The sequence below is a fragment of the Carettochelys insculpta genome, chromosome 9 (assembly GCF_033958435.1).
Source record: "Carettochelys insculpta isolate YL-2023 chromosome 9, ASM3395843v1, whole genome shotgun sequence".
Lineage (NCBI taxonomy): Eukaryota > Metazoa > Chordata > Testudines > Carettochelyidae > Carettochelys > Carettochelys insculpta.
Genome location: NC_134145.1, coordinates 57308841 through 57325542, shown reverse-complemented (window position 1 = coordinate 57325542; position 16702 = coordinate 57308841). Strand labels below are relative to the sequence as shown.

Sequence of the window (16702 nt, the reverse complement as noted above, 5' to 3'; positions counted from 1 at the left end):
AACAGCTCCATTTTACTTAATGGGAAGGGAGCCACAGAGAGGTTAAATGACTTGCCCAGGATCATACAGCAACTCTGGGACAGAGCTGAAATTGAACCTGCTCACTTGAGGCCCTGTCACCTGTTTTTCAACTAAAAGGTCGTCATTCCTGCCACCACACTCCTTTCCCAAGCTGTGAGAGCGGGTCTCTGGAGTGGGTGCAGAGCTCTCCGCCACTGGCTATAAATGTGTTAGGTAATGCTAGCTATTTGGTATTCTGTTACTGAAAAAAGTTTGTCAACCAATCATTGCACAAAAACAGTGCCATGTGATTTAGGCGACCAATCATACACCACAAATAATACAAAGCAAACAGTTGACAATCTGAAAATTATTTCTCTCGGTTATCTGGTGAATCGTTACTACTAACGAACAAATGTGAAGAAAATCCAGGTTGGATCATGGCCAAATTGCTGTGTCAAAATGGAAAAAAAAAAAAAAAAAGCTAAATTAGCAACTAGTATTATTTAAAACAAATAGTTCACTCAGCTGTTTGAGTTGTGGGTCATGCTGCTATTGAAAAGTACCAGAGAGATAGCCGTGTTAGTCTGTATCTTCAAAAACAACAAGTAGTCCTGTGGCACCTTATAGACTAACAGATACTTTGGAGCATAAGCTTTTGGGTACAAAGACCCACTTTGTCAGATGCATCTGATGAAGCGGGTCTTTGCCCATGAAAGCTTATGCTCCAAAATATCTGTTAGTCTATAAGGTGCTGCAGGACTTAAGAACAGAAGAACAGCCATACTGGGTCAGACCAAAGGTCCATCTAGCCCAGTATCCTGTCTGCCGATAGCCAATGCCAGGTACCCCAGAAGAGGTGAACCGAAGACAATGATCAAGTGATTTGTAGCCTGCCATCCATCTCCTGCCTTTGACAAAAGGCTAGTCACCATACCTTACCCCTTGCTAATAGCCATCTATGGACCTAACCTCCAAATATTTATCAAGCTCTTTTTTAAACTCCGTTAGAGTCCTGGCCTTCATAGCGTCCTCTGGCAAGGAGTTCCACAGGTTGACTGTGCGCTGTGTGAAGAAAAACTTTCTTTTATTAGTTTTGAACCTGCTACCCATTCATTTCATTTGGTGTCCTCTAGTTCTTATACTATGGGAACAAGTAAATAACTTTTCTGTATTCACTTTCTCTGCACCATTCATGATTTTATATACCTCTATCATATCGCCCCTCAGCCTCCCCTTTTCTAGACTGAAAAGTCCCAGCCTCTCTGGCCTCTCCTTATATGGGACCCATTCCAAACCCTTAATCATTTTATTTGCCCTTTTCTGAACCTTTTCTAACACCAATGTATCTTTTTTGAGGTGAGGAGACCACATCTGCACACAGTACACAAGATGTGGGCGTACCATAGTTTTATATAGGGGAAGTAAGATATTCTTCATCTTATTTTCTATCCCTTTTTTAATTATTCCTAACATCCTAGTTGCTTTACTGACTGCCACTGCACACTGCATGGATGTTTTCAGAGAACTATCCACTATAATTCCAAGATCCCTTTCCTGATCGGTTGTAGCTAAATTTGCCCCCATCATATTGTATGTATAATTGGGGTTATTTTTCCCAATGTGCATTACCTTACACTTACCCACATTAAATTTCATTTGCCATTTTGCTGCCCAATCACAGTTTGCTGAGATCTTTTTGAAGTGCTTCACAGTCTGCTTTGGTTTTGACTATCCTGAACAGTTTGGTGTCATCTGCAAACTTTGCCACCTCACTGCTTACCCCTTTCTCTAGATCATTGACGAATAAGTTGAACAAGATTGGTCCCAGGACTGACCCTTGGGGAATGCCACTAGTTACCCGCTTCCATTGTGAAAATTTACCATTTATTCCTACCCTTTGTTTCCTGTCTTTTAACCAGTTCCCAATCCATGAAAGGATCTTTCCTCCTATTCCATGACCCCCTAATTTACATAAGAGCCTTTGGTGAGGGACCGTGTCAAAGGCTTTCTGGAAATCTAAGTATACTATGTCTACTGGTTCCCCCCATCCACAGGCTTGTTAATCCCTTCAAAGAACTCTAGTAAGACAACTTCCCTTTACAGAAACCATGTTGACTTTTGCTCAACAAATCATGTTCCTCTACCTGTCTGACAATTTTATTCTTTACTATTGTTTCTACTAATTTGCCCAGTACTGACACAGTACTGACTTCTTGTTGTTTTTACTATTGAAGGAAATTTAAACTGATCTAGACCACATGTTGAGTTATACTGAACTCTGTAATAAACATCACTAATATTGCTCAGTGATGTTTCTCTCTTCCCTCATGTTCTATATCTCTTGAATCTGCTAATATGCATTTGAAATGAAAGATTCTGCTTCCAGTTCCCATTTTCAGGAACCGTCATTTACACTCTGTGTTTCAGCTCAGCAGGGGAACAGCTTATGTAGCCTTCCTTGGAAGCTTTGTGTAGATCTTCATTACAGTTAGAGGATTTTAACAAAAAAAAAAATTGGATGTCACAGACCCTAATTTAGGCAGTGGGTTTTGGCACAGCCATGATTTCAGAGACTAAATCCCATGACTTAAGGGTCTCCTGCTTAAAAGCCATGAGTTTTGTTACATCACCCATATTAAACAAAACAAAAAAACCAAAGCCACCAACCAGCGCTCTCAAGAAACAGTTGCACCAAGCTTTGTGCTGGTCACTACTCAAAGGAGAGTAGTTAAACTTTATTTGGGGATATTAGTGAATTGTTCCCTTCTATCTGGCTTGTAAGCCCTTGGAAAAGGGAGTCGCTCTTCTCAATACTCATCTCACCCACTTTGCCCATGTACTGCATGCTACAAACAACAGCCAGTTGGAACATTCACTGGGGCCCTGGGCTATCAGCAACAGGACTCGAGGGCTGCGTCTACATGGGCAGCCTCTGTCGACAGAGAAACCTCAGCAGCACCTCTGACAACAGATCACGTCTCCATATAAAAGCAGCTTGGAAGAGCAAGCCGCTCTGTTGACAGAGAGCAGCCAGCCAACCTGACCTGCCTTGCCGCCTGTTGACAGGGCAGCTGACCAGAAGCTCTGCAAACAGCTGCCTGGGGAACCAGAAGACCTCCCTGTCTACATGGGCACTCTGTCAGAGGCATAATACCTCATCGGGAAGAGGTATAACACTGCCACTGAACAGCTGAGTTGTGTCGACAAACTCTCGACAGAGCACTTTAACCGTGTAGATGCTCAGCGACTTGTCAACAAAAGTCCACTTTTGTCAACAGAAGCTGCCCACATAGACATAGCCTGGGGTATGCGTTGACTATCCGGAAGATCAACTTCAGCTTTAGTCCCATCCACTAGGACTAGGCTATTAAGCCTGTCAGAGGAGGAAATTAGACTGATTTGGCCTGACTGATAATCACCTGGAAGCTAATAGAGTGATAAAGAGTAGCCAGCATGGATTTGTCATGAACCAATCATTTAATAATTTGTTCTGCTAACTTTCTAGGTACGGACATGAAGCTGACTGATCCATCATTCCCCAGGTCCTTTGTGTTCCTCTTTCTAAAGAAAGGTACACATTCTGACCTTCTCCAGTCCTCTGGAACCTCCCCCATCTCGCAAGTTCTCAGATATAATCACTACTGCTTCCTGGAGCTGCTTCAATATCATACCAAAGGATCTAGCTCCACAGAGGCCACATTTCAGGAAGAAAGGCATGGTCATGAGTACAGAAACAGAAGCAGCATGGCATAAAGGCCGATGTAAAGAGCTCCATGAAGCTCAAGCAGCTCTAGAGTAGCATGGAAAAAAGTTGCCAGAGAGGTTTGGTCCACATCGGGACACTGAAAAATGCAAAGGAAAAGATACAGCAGAAACTTGCACTGAGTGCTAATAATAAAGCAGTTTGCATGGAAAAATCCATTCCCAGGCCCCAAAGAAAATAATTTAGCTGGCCTGATTGTTTATTAAAGGAGGCACTGAGGATGACGACAGTTAAATCATCTTCCCTTGCACAGGCAAACCTCTGAGGAGACATGGATAATCTTATTTTGATTGTATTAGAAGAGAGTCAGAAGGAGCTGGGTACACTGGAAGTTTCACGCTTGCCCCTATGCTTCTTTGCCTGGTAATTAGATTCGAGAAGGCCCTGTGCCCAAAAAAGGATGCAACGGAAAAGTACATCCAAAAGATGGTAACCTCATTCTGACTACCTTTCATCTGCACGCCGAGTGTTTTACCGGCATGCTGGAGCACGCTTTGAATTGAGTCAATTAGGTTTCTAATTTTACGAAGAATGGATGCTTGCACCACTGTGTATTAACATTGCTGTTAAATGTGAACATAAAACAAGTTAATTTCAGGCTGGGTGACTAGCTTAGTGTTGGAATCAAAACATGAGTAAAAACAAGAAGTCCTGCAGCACCTTATAGACTAACAGATTTTGGAGCATAAGCTTTCGTGGGCAAAGACCTGTAAAGTGCTCCAGGACTGCTTGCTGTTTTTGAAAACACAGGCTAACGCACCTACCTCTCTGATACAAAACACAAGTCCAGCTTCCAAGGATTTCAGGTGAAGAATGTTTACTTTTGAACAGTTCCAGCCACAAAAAGATGAGCTCTTTGCACTCTAAGAGGTAATAAGAGACTCAAAATTGAAGCTGTAGCTAAGCTACAGAAGAGGCTTTTGGAAAAGAAAAAAAAAGATTTTTTCTCTCTCCCCGTCAGTGAAGAATCTGTTCGTTTAGGCTTGGAGTTTTTAAATTCAAAAAATAGATAAGTCAGAATTTAAAATGTGGCAATCAGATTTATAGTTTAATGACAACTGGTCAAATTTCAGTCCAATAAAAGCAAGACACTGCAATTCCTCTATCAGCAGAGGACAATGCAGCACTTCTCTAAATTACAAGTACATGTTAGACAACTTGAGAAGCGAGGGACTTGGTGGGGGGGGGAGGAACCAGCCATTGTTTTATCAGTACCTATCACTCAAAGGCATTTGAGCATGTCAATTTCACATAGGTTTGTTTGCAAATACTAAAAAGGCTTCAAGTCCTTAATTGCCATTGGGGGCAGGAAACAGGTTGCACTTAGCCCTAGCATAAGATGCCCCTCTGCTGTGGGCCTGGGTCCTCAGCACACTCCGGGGCTAACCGAGGCCCACATGCTCTCTTTATGCCTGGAGAATCTCTGCTGGAGAGTAAATAGCCCATTGCAAACATCTGCCTTTTGTTGTTCCCATGAGAGGTGGAGCTGGGGGATGACACAAAAGTGAGCGTAGCCTGCAACAAACCCTGAGCAGTTTGCTGGGAGGGAGGGAGAGAATGCTTAGCTGTACCAACACCACTCGGTGCAGGGAGGAAGCCCTGGCAGAATGGTGCTGGTGCTCCCTGTCAGTGTGAGAGGCGATCCCCTGGGGATTGGTTATAGGGCAGTCAACATATTTGACAAACACAGGAATTTTACCTCATCTCTGACTACAATCAAGAGTTTCAGTCACCTTAAAGCCCCTGTGCATTATTTAGTCTGGATGTGGGTTGCTAATGTGTTCCACCCCAGAAGTAGCTGCATGTTTGAAATGGGAGTGATTCACAGGCAGCATATCACACTAGCCCAAAGCCCCATGATTGCAGGGTAGGCAGATCATACAGAAGCCAGGATTCAGACTGGCCTTTAATAAGAACATGCTATTCCATAGCATATGCTAATCCAGGACAGACCTGGGTTATGATTTAAGACATAACCACTAAGCAAGCTGCCTGGGTTGCCAGCACAGAAGAGGAAGGACAGAGATTAAACTACCTGGCCCAAGGTCACCCAGGCACTATATGCACAGCTGGGACTAGAACCTGCATTTCTGGCTGCCATTGGCCCAAGCCTAGCCCCCGGCCCCCCCACTTCCACTCCAGGGACTAGCGCAGAGGCTTGTGCACCCACAAAAGGCTGCTGCCATGAATAGGGGGTATTGTTTAGGGGAAGCTGCTCTGCTGTTTCAGGAGAACAGGCGAGGCACAGGTTAGGCAGGAATCATCTTAGCTCAGAGAAGCGCTTGCAGGGGAGTTACCTGTTCACCTCGCAGGCAGAACTTCCGCTGGGATTCTCACAGGAGCCTGCTACAAGTTTAGTCGTCAACACCCCTTGAAACCCACTTGCCTTTGGGCAGCGTGGACACCTACTTCTCCTCTGTGCATGTGAAAGGCCCAGCCTCATGCACAGTCCTGCCCCCAAGAGAGATGCTTACCTGAACTCTTTCCTCCCTGGGACAGCCAGTGTTCCCTGGGCTGGTAACGACTAAGCTTCCGCCACATTGCCAGGGAAATCAGGCCTTGAACGAGGCAGAGGTCAGAGCAGCAGCCCTCTGCCTCGTGTATGGAGGCTGTCTAGAAATAGGTTCTTTTAATGGCTAGTGTGAGGAAAGTCCTGGCTCATTTTCCTCATCCACTCTGCGGCAGGAGCAGGTAGTCAGACCCAGCCAGCCTGCTCTTGTATTGCCTATCTTCATGCTTGGGAACCTGTTGGCATCTGGGCTCCCATAGAGCCATGGGCACAGCTTGCCCCTTGCATGGATGAACAGGACGGTTCCAGTAACGTTATGGTAACTGTGAGGGCATCTCCTACTGGAGGCTACCTGGCACATCTAGGGAAAGGGTTGCTGCCCTGAGTCACCCCAGCAGTGGGAGTCAGAGGTCACTTTCTGCATCTAGACTCTGGTTTCAGGAGGGGGAGGCCCATCACAAGGAGCCTGGAAAACAAAGAATGCTAAATGTTTGTGTCGGAAGGTTGCGGGGGGGGGGGTACACAACAGGTCTCCTCCCTGGCCTTCCCCAGGGAAGCCTGAAGCTGGGAGCAGAGGAAAGCCAACATGCAGCATTTTTGAACATCCCCTCCCCTCACAACTGGCTGTTGGAATGAGGAAAGGAGCAATAAATTAATCTGAGACTGTGCACACATGGATCACGACTTAGGCCTCCTGCTTGGCCAACCTGATAAACAGCTCATTGCTATAAGCACCAGGGTCCTGCATTAACCTCTTCTGAAAAAGCCAGACCGAGATGGCAATAGGTCCTGCCATGAGGGCAGGGGCTGATGCAATCACCTCTCAAGGTCTCTTCCAGTTCTAGGGGGTGTCATACTGAGCTGAATTAGGCTAGTTGGCTACTTGGGTAGAATGCCATTTTTAACCTAAGTGGCTTCAGATTTTGGGGAGCTTTTTAAATGAAGACTCCCCGTCACCCCCCCGCCCCCACCAGCAGCATTCTGAGTCTTCAGGAATTAAAGACTGTCCTGTGATGAAACCCACATCTGACCCCAACTGACAACCCTCAATTCAAGAGTTGCTGCAGGCCGACAGTGGAGTTTTGACCAGCAAATGAATGGGGAGCCCAGATTCACCTCCTGATCCCAGGAGAGAGAGAAGAAACCTGGGCTGGAATTTCTCCAGCTAGCTAAGAGCCCACAGCACAACACAGGAATAAAGCCACCGAGAGGAAGAAGTCGGAATTAAAGTTTCTTTTGTTGTTATATAAAAAACCCCCACCATCTATAAGTCCAAATGCAACAGCACATACCAGCGTCACCCCAAATCCTGGAACATTTGAACCTATGAGGCATTGCCTCCCAAGAGAGCTTCGGGGCAGGCTGGCAAGGGGGAGAACAGAGCCCCCTCATTAGTCCTGGCTAGGTGGCCGGTGGTTTGTATGCCAGGACATAACAGTAACACCAACAGTCTTTGTAAATCTGTACAACTTTAGAAACCCTAAAAATGTTATTAAAATCGAAAGCTTGTTTCTTTATCAAAAGCCTTGCTTTAGTGACCTGCTAATCCCACTGGAAAATAAAACCACCACGCTAACATGGTTAAGTTGACCAGCCAACTCATTTAAACACACATCTCCCTTGTGCTTCGGCCGTGCCACGTGCCTGCAGCTCACGTCAGCGCGAGTTTAAGTTACGATCATTACTGCTTGGTTCCAAGTGTGGAACTGACAGCCTGCTGGGAATGGCAAAGCCACACTTCAAAGCGGAAAGTCACAACAACTCTTCCCTCCTGGGCTCCTTAGCTTTACCTTCTGCCTGCACTGAAGTTCTACCTCCAACCGCACCCTCAGGAACCCAGCCTGCTCTAGCTAGCTGAGTTATCGGAACGTCTTTCTTTTAAAAAAATTATATTTTTTTGTTTTTAACATTTAAATATAAAAAAATACTACTTCACTCTGTTACACACAGGAGATTAAGGGGCTTCCAGTGACAGAACGAGGAGGAATTCTGCTACCTGCGCCTGCATTTAGCTGGGAGAAGAGAATGCAAGACAATGCCCAGAAGTCCCACCAGCAGAGAAGGGGAAAAATTTCCCCACCACGTGTATATGTGCGCAAGGGGCTGAGATGCCATCACAGCCACCTCGCTCCTTTCTCCCCTCAATAACCAGAATCCGAGTTCAAGTGGTCTATGAAGAACTAGTTGTATGTGTGTGTTTTATCATGTGAGTTAGACTCTTGGGCCATTCACTAGAGCTTTGTCCTCCCCTCCGTCCTCAGAAGCCACTGGGTCCTGTCAGACATACAGATAATTAGACAAAAAGCAGTGGTTAAAGTTCTTCTCTACCGCCCGTTCCTCCTCTCAAAGGCGAGCCACAAAGAGAAAAAGCGACAACTAAACGCTCCCTCCCCCACCCCAACACAACAGGAGTTACTGGGACACCAAACAAACAATGTGGTAACTTGTGCCCTCAGGATTACATCTAGAAGGGACGTCCGGGGGTAGGTGGTGCCTGTCAGTCCACTCAGTTCTTGTACTCAAAGGGCTCATCCCCAGTTTCACCGAGAAGACATGTACGGACTAGCGCCTCCGTCACAGCGTAAGGGTCACAGTTGGCAGAGGGCCGGCGGTCCTCGAAGTAGCCCTTCTTTTCTTGGCCCACGGTCCTGGGGATGCGGATACTGGCGCCACGGTTGGCCACGCCAGCAGAGAATTCGTGGATGCTGGATGTCTCGTGGAAGCCTGTCAGGCGCCTGGCATTGTCCAGCCCCCCTTTCGGGTCATAAGCACGGATATGGTACTGGTGCCGCTTGCTGAGTTTCTCAATGGCCTCTTCTATATGCCTGGAGACAGAAGGTGGGACTTTGAGCACGAGGCGAGAACATCAGCCATGCTGCTATTTACATGGCCAACGAGAACATTAACCAAGTGGGTGAGTTCCTGCCTTCTCCCACCCAAACCCCCATGTTTCAGTCCCTCACCTTCAAGCATTCCCATTTCAGCTACAGGTTGAACCTCTACTCCAGCACCCTGGGGACCTGGCCAGTGTGGAACAAGAGTGTGTTGGACCACTGGAGGTCAATTTTGTCTAGAAACATAACCACCACTGACTGAGCTCTTAGAAGACATTTAGGGGTAAATTACAGCTAAACAGCACAGAACAGAGCCAGGACTGGTGGCTGCAAACAAACATCATGGGACCACAGGAAACCTGGCAACACCCATGATAAGTGATCGTCCGGCTAATTAAAATTATACCAGATAACAGATGTTGCCAGATGAGGGGTGCCAGACTAGAGAGGTTCAACCTGTCGTAGCAACTCTGGGCCCCCGTCTTCTCGTTGCTACAGTGGCTTCAGATTCCTTAAGCACACTTCATGACAAGGTTCAAGTTCTACTTCTACAGCCAGTTCCCTGCATGCAAGGTTGGGCATTTCCCCTTCTTTTCCTATTTTGACAGGAGAGGCTCACCCAGTTTTTTGGGGCAGGGGGACCCCAAAGGCAGGTAAGACTCCTACTGGAGGTGAACATTACAGCTTGTGGAGGTGCCTGTTAGAACTAATAACTTGGCAGAGATGCACCAGTCCTGTTGAGGATGCATCTGAGGGAAGGCTGGGGCTGGACATATGTTTCACTCAGAAAGCTGATGAGTTCTGCAAGTGTATGGATCACCCAAAGGCACCAACTGAAGTGACAGGGGAGGAGTGGGCAGAGAAACACCCAACTTGATCCTCAACACAATTCCACTGTACTTGGGCTGGGGGGACCAAACAAATAATCTAGTCTCTGAAAAAGGACGTCTCAAATCAAAGAACTATCTCGTCTGAACTGAATTTCCAATATTTGGCCTTGTTTACAGTGTAGCAGAATTTCCCCTTCCTTTAGCCTCACACCAGCTAAATTCCTACTACGGACTTCTAAACAGAGGCGAGTAATCCAGCGTTACAGTGGTGGTAAGGAGGGCTGACCCTGGTCTACTTGTATTTCCAATGCTAATACTTGTGGACCTGTACCAGCGCTGGACCACTTCTGGGGGAACTTCCCCATAAGCTTCCTGGCAGACAATCATGGTTTCCCTCTAACTTCTTCCATTCGTGAGCCAAATAAAATTTACTGGGCGCACCAGGGCACAGGCAGATGTGCACCCCCCCCCCAGTAGAAATACATGCCGCTGGCTGTGGGTGCTCTGCTAATCAGCTAGGCAGCACCTGAATCTCTTCTGCGCAGCTGCCCAAGTCCTCATCTTACATGGAATGCTGTAGATGGCCTCCAGGTGCGCCAACGACCATGGGAAGAGATCAGTACCAGGTAAGACCTGGTGTATTCAAGCCAAGTCTCACATGCAAGAAGTCGTGCTGTTCCCCTAGCAAGTCAACAAGGGCCGTCTCAGCTCCTAGCTAAGCTTGCCAGACTGCTGCTCTGCAGCTAGGCCGGCTGTTACTTACTTGAGGCCTCCTTCCTCCCTCATGGCCTTGGTGCTGAAGTTGGTGTGGCAACCGGCTCCATTCCAATTCCCAGAGATGGGTTTGGGATCAAAGGACACGATCACACCGAAGTCTTCGCACACCCGATGCAAGATGAAGCGGGCAATCCAGAGGTGATCCCCCATCTCAATACCTTCACAGGGGCCCACCTGGAACTCCCACTATGGAGAGCAGAGGGAAAGAACCATGGGGTCAGTCTGGTGAAGAACCATTTGCCACAAGATGCTGTCCACCTCCCCTGCACACTCCCACACTCAACATTTGCAGAGCTCCAACGTGCAGACGGACTGCAGCAGCAGGGCTCTCGTTGCGTTTGCTTCCACACATGGCCAGTGGCAGGTGATTGCCATGGCAGAGGAAGTGGAGGTAGTTACCTGGGCAGGCATCACTTCAGCATTTGTTCCTCCAATTTTAACCCCAGCATAGAGACACGCACGATAGTGGGCTTCCACAACGTCCCTGCCATAGGCTTTGTCTGCTCCTACGCCACAGTAATACGGGCCTGGGGTGACAGAGCACAAGAAAAAGGGAACAGTCTTCAGGAAGCTTATGACAGCGTAGTGAGGAAAGGATTCTCACAAGGCACAAGATCATGGGGAAAACCCATCAGGCTTTCATCTGGGGTAGCAAAACAAAACTCAGGAGCAGGACTCCACTGAGATCCAGGGGGACTTGGGCTCTTCTGAAAGCCTTGGCCAAGTCGTAATACGAATTGCAAACTTACGGAACGAACACCAGCTGTGAATCTGGTCTACAAGATCACCCTACAGTCACTAAAAAGATGACTTTTGGTCACTGTCCTTGTACTTTTGGGAGATCTGGTTTCAGCAGTTCACTGAATCTTCCATCTCACTTCCACTTAACTCCCTTCATTAGGGGCTAATATATTTAAACACCAAGTCAGAATGTTAACTCCTGGAAGCTTACCCTGAGGCCCAGGGAAGCCATTGGACGGCCAGCCAAACGGATGTCCATCTGTCCCAAGAAGAGTGTATTCCTGCTCCATACCAAACCAGGGGTTCTGGCTGGATACCATATCCATAATCCGTTTACAAGTGTGCCTTAGGTTTGTCTCTAGAACGGAAGAGAAGCACAAAGCGTATTAGTGCCAAAGGCTGGCGAGAGATTCTCCCGGAGCATCTCAAGATTCTCATCCCACCCTGCAAGCTAGGACTTGCCAAGATGTTCAGGATAAAGCCACAACCATGCAGGTTATCGGGGTAGGGGAGGGGGGCGGGCAGAGACGACGACGACGACGGACTCATTGTCCCCATGCAGACCAAGGGCATCACAGAAACTCAGATCCAAAGAGACTGCTCTGTCCCCACCATCATCAGCTAGTGTAAGACTGAAGTGGTAGGTAGGGCAGCTGGCCTTAAATAGCCTGTCAGTTGGTGGTGCTATTTTACTGACTTCATTGTACGGTTCAGTAAGGTTCTCCGTCAGCATTTAGCTCAGGAAACCATGCACAGAAGCTACTCATCCACGTCCAGGCCTGCATCTCATGTCAGAGGCTTTTATTCCCTTGTGTTCACATGATCCCCTCTGTCAGCGATAACCCCTCCAATTCACTTCTTTTGCCCTCTTCTCAGTTGCCACCTAGAATGATTTTGCAGTCCCCACCTCCTTCCCTGCATTGGTGCTCCCCTCCCTAGGAGGCCTTCAATATTCCCTCAAGCACTGATCCATACCACGCTTCATCTCAGTGCTGCCAGTGAAGAGGGGCTAGGCCAGACTAGACCATCAACACGAGTTTTTCCCCTGGATGTCATCTATGGCATTTTGTTTTCTCTATATTTAAGTTCTTTAGGGCAGGATTACTCTGTCCTGTAGAGCACTAATGCATTCATAGCAAAGTCTAAGACCTCTTTTTCTGAAGTCATCCCTCCAGGTATTGACTCCAAGACAGAATAAACATTCTGTCTCCCCTCCCAGAACTACTGCAGCCAGCCAGGAGAACATGGGGCTAGGACATTGTTTGGGAGGAGACGGGGGAATTACAACGTACCTGCTGACTTGCGGTTGTACTTGAAGACCTCACAGAGAACCAGCTTGTTGGGGTCCTTGCGGAAAGGGTCCCGAAACATCGCAGCGGGGAGAAGATACATGTCGCTGTTTGAACCCTCAGACTGGAAGGTGCTAGAGCCATCGAAGTTCCACTCGGGTAAATCTGGAGCAGGAGAGACATTTACCCCGTAAGTTTAGCAGCTTTCCATAAGCAGAGATGAGGTCACCAGCTGATTCAGCAGTACCCTGCTCACGAAAGGACAATGGCATACACAGTGATTTCTGCTGATTTTGCTCCAAGTGAAAAACAGGGGGAGGGAATGACTTTTTGCTCTTTCCCCATGGAGGGCAAAACCCCAAAAAGTTGGGACAACTGCAAGGTAAAAGTCAACGCATACCACTGCAGACGTCCTTGACGAACGCTTCTGCTTACCATAGTGTGTGGGCTGCAAGACAGGAAGCCCTAGAGAGGTTCCCAAAGACAAAACAAAGAAAAAATCAGAGAGCTGCTCTAAGTCTAAAGGAAGGAGAGGACCTCCGGTGTCCTCAACTGTCTCCTGAGCTCTGGATGGCCCTGAAGCAGGCTCCTCCACAAGGATGCAGCTGCACAGAGCCAGTGGAAGTACCTCAGGAGCATGCACCAGGCCTAGGGCTGCTTGAATGTGGGTCATCAACTGGCTAGTCCAATGTTCTCCCCTTGCAAACATCCCCTTCACCCTGCCTGTGCCCGTCCAGCTCAGCATGGCTCACCGGATCCCTGTGCACCTTTTGTGGCGTGAGCACATCTGAAGCCACTGCGAAGGAATTGGCTGTGCCCCCATTTTTATCCCTTTCCATGGGCCCCGAACAAGCAGACCCGGCCCCTTCCTCGGGGAGGAGAAGAGAAACACTGTGCACAGGCAATTAGATTTTTGTTTTACAGCCACCTCTGGCCAGCGTCATGGCAACAAGCGAAGAAATCCGAACGCTATTATCCTGTCAGTTGGAGCTGCTTGTTCGGATGCACTGGATACAGCTATTTCCTTATCACTTTCTTTCTGCCATCTCCCCAAGGCCAGAAGAGCATTACAGGTAAAGAGCTGGCAGGCTGGGGACATCTATTCCCAGCTCTTCTTACACCGCTGCCCTACAAGGAGGGGATGATGATCTGGACTTGAGCCTCCTGATGCAGACGGAGCAGCCTCTGGCTTAGCCTGTCCCCTTTCCTAAACATGCCCCAGGAGCAAGGTGGGAGCTATCCCACATCTTGCTCTTAATCCAAACAGTTTAAGGAGCCCAATGCACTGCATGTGTCTGTTTCAGATCTACCCTCACGTGGGGGGCACACCCCTGCTGCCAGCTCCAAAAAAAGAGTGACACCTTCCCAACAGCACAGCTGCCTGTTGCAGCTCTGTGGTCAGACACTTCAACCCAAACCAAGTCCTACATTGCAAACCCACTAGTTGCAACTGGCCATGTACTGCTTGTAGTCCCAGCATGTGTTGGGATGGGTCAGTTGTGCACCTGGCCTCTTACCTTCAAGGCTCTTGGGCTCCTGGTCCAGTGTCCGGGTTTTGCAACGCAGGTTCTCCCCCGTCCCATCGATCCAGATGTACATGGCTTGCACCTTTTCCCCCTGAGGCAGCTTCATGTACATCTGCTTGATAGCTTTGCTCAGATGGGAGCTGGCAGAGGTGGCCATGACTGCAGGGTAAGTGACAGGGGTCCTGCCAGGAGGGGAGGAAAAAGCCAGCTGTGAACATGTCTGTGCCCTGAAGCAGCTCTCACACACCTATGCAAGAAAATGACCGAGTGGGAGACCTCCCTAGCTCAGCAAAAGGAAGACAGCAAAATAATCGCATTAATCACCCTCTATGCAGTTATAATGGGATATCCCAGACAGACTCAGAGCTGGTAACACCAGTTGTGAATCCGGCCTTCAGTCTATAAATAGTTACCTTATAGGAAACAAAAAAGCAGTCATGTAGCACTTTAAAGACTAACTAAACTATTTATTAGGTGATGAGTTTTTGTGGGACAGACCCACATCTTCAGATCATAGCCAGACCAGAATGGGCACAGAGATCCAAAAATTATCAAGGTTGACAAATAGGAAACAGTGTCTATCAATATGGCAGTGCAAAGACGTGGGCTGGGAGCAACTACCAAAATCATCTGGCCTCATGGTAGTTGCAGGCTGCCGGAGACATGTCAGCTGCCAGGGCAGGACCCAGTCACTCCATAGATGAAATTTTGCCTTCTCCCTCTCTAAGCTAGCCTGATCATTAAGAGGTCAGACATGAGCAGGGTCACTGTCCGCTTGTCCCTCACCCAATGCAATTTCAGAGCATACAATAGCCCATTTTCCATCGGTGGTCTGGAGCAGTGTTTTTGCCCCGTTTGGCGAGACAGGGCATTCTGCTGTCCCTCCCCAATCCAGGAAGGGCCACTTGCTAGACAGCTCCATTTCCAGACCATCTGATGTGAAACTCCACAAGCCTGGCAGCTGAGGAAGAGGGAGAGAGGCCCCCAAGCACAGCCCCAGACAAAGCCAGTAAACTTTGAGCAGCACAGAGTCAGAGACCCCTCCGCCACGGAGCATCCTAAGGAGCAAAAGATGGGATGGAAGTCCCTCTATGCAAGGAAACAGGGGCGCCTGCTCAGGCAGAGAGCTATAGCAGATTCCCAGGATGCAAGTGGGGACCACGGGGCATCTGTTGCAGCCCCCGGCTGTGCATAGTTAGGGCAAAAGCCCCCCTCTGAGTAGAAATGGTTTTGGACTGTACTCTTGTCCCAGATGAGGACTACAGCTGTCCCTAGGGTGACGGAGCCCTGCTGGCCCTTGCCAGCCCTGTTCCAGCAGGCCAAGGCGAGCCCTCTCCGCTGCTCGGAAGCAGCTACCCCTCTGACAGGCACAGAGACGGTTTTGTTCAGCCTTAATGTGCTTCTTGGCAAAAGCAGCAGCTCTGCCGTGACTCCAGCTGGGAAAGAGGTGGGGGGTCTCAGGAGTCCCTCTAATGTTTTGCATCCATGAGCGGGAGAAGTTATGTTATGTGCCCCGCCAATAGACACACGCTGCCCGCTTCGATTGCTGGGTTAATCAGCCGGGCAGCCCCCAAGCGTGCAGCCTACAGGGAACAGTGGGCCAGACCCACGAGCCCCCCAGCCTGCCTCTCCCCTACCACAGGCCAGAAGGTGGACAACCCCCCACCCCACACCAGGCCCCAAACCTCCCTGGACGCCCCCTGCCGTCACTGCATTTAACGCCCCCTGCATCGCATGCCTCTCGCCCGTGCCAGCGCGGGTAAAGCGCTTCCAGCCGCTGGGCCCGCTGCTGCCCCCCACGCCTCCGGCTGGAGAGCGAAGACGTGGGACCCGCGCCGGCTCCGCTCTCCCGAGGAGCCTGAGCGCCCGGTTCTTCCCGGAGCCCGCTGAGCGGCTTCCTCCGCCCCCGAGCGCCCCAGCTTCCCCCCTCCTCTTTCCGCCGGCCGGCGCGGCGCGCCCCCTGCAGCCGGCGCGTCGGGGCAGGCGGCGGCTATGCTGCGCCCGGGCGAGGCGATCCCGAGCGGCTGGGAGGCAGCGAGGACTCAGCCACACTGGGCCGGGCAGCTCGCGCCGCGGCCCCCGGGAGCGGCCCCGTACAGCGGCTTCAGGGAGGGACCCCACACCGCGCCCCCCGCCCGGGAGCAGCATCCCGGGGAGGGGGGCGGGAGGGAACCGGGCAGCGCTCGGCGCGGCGCGGCGCGGCGCGGCGCGGTTACCTGGGCTGCCGAGCGGGGCGCACGGGCCGGCGGGGGTCTCCCTTATTCAGCCCACGACGTTACCATGCTCGAGTCTGGCCGCCGGTGCTCGCCGCCCGCTCATTTATCGGCTGCCCGGCGCCGCCCCCGCCCCGGGCCGTCCCATTGGCTTCCCGCAGCCGGGAGCCCGGCGCGATCAGCGGCTGGGCGGCCCGTGGAGTGCGGCCATTGGGCA

General features: G+C 49.7%; 2 protein-coding genes across 3 annotated transcripts in view; one reads left to right on the top strand and one right to left on the bottom strand.

Moving 5' to 3' along the window:
* Positions 1-723: 723 nt before the first annotated feature.
* Positions 724-16629, bottom strand: GLUL (glutamate-ammonia ligase). Of its 2 annotated transcripts, XM_075002327.1 has the most exons (8): positions 16489-16629; positions 14264-14454; positions 13182-13211; positions 12750-12911; positions 11669-11815; positions 11116-11243; positions 10703-10902; positions 724-9100 (listed from the first exon to the last, which is right to left on the bottom strand). In XM_075002327.1, the coding sequence occupies exons 2-8, from the start codon at positions 14427-14429 to the stop codon at positions 8782-8784; spliced, it is 1152 nt and encodes a 383-aa protein (XP_074858428.1). In that variant the 5' UTR covers positions 14430-14454; positions 16489-16629; the 3' UTR covers positions 724-8781. The 2 variants fall into 2 exon arrangements, with proteins under 2 accessions (XP_074858428.1, XP_074858429.1); XM_075002328.1 differs by lacking the exon at positions 13182-13211.
* The window catches only part of RGSL1 (regulator of G protein signaling like 1), a 59464-nt gene continuing 58106 nt past the window's right edge, over positions 15345-16702 (top strand). The window contains 2 exon segments of the mRNA XM_075003317.1: positions 15345-15423; positions 16027-16686. Of these exon segments, the coding sequence (XP_074859418.1) occupies positions 15345-15423; positions 16027-16686 (739 nt within the window).

Coding starts and splice junctions, on each gene's coding strand:
- GLUL (XM_075002327.1), bottom strand. CDS start 14,429: ATGGCCACCTCTGCCAGCTCCCATCTGAGCAAAGCTATCAAGCAGATG. Junction 13,212..14,263: donor GGAGCCCAAGAGCCTTGAAG/GTAAGAGGCCAG, acceptor GAACCTCTCTAG/GGCTTCCTGTCTTGCAGCCC. Junction 11,244..11,668: donor TGGCTTCCCTGGGCCTCAGG/GTAAGCTTCCAG, acceptor CTGTCACCCCAG/GCCCGTATTACTGTGGCGTA.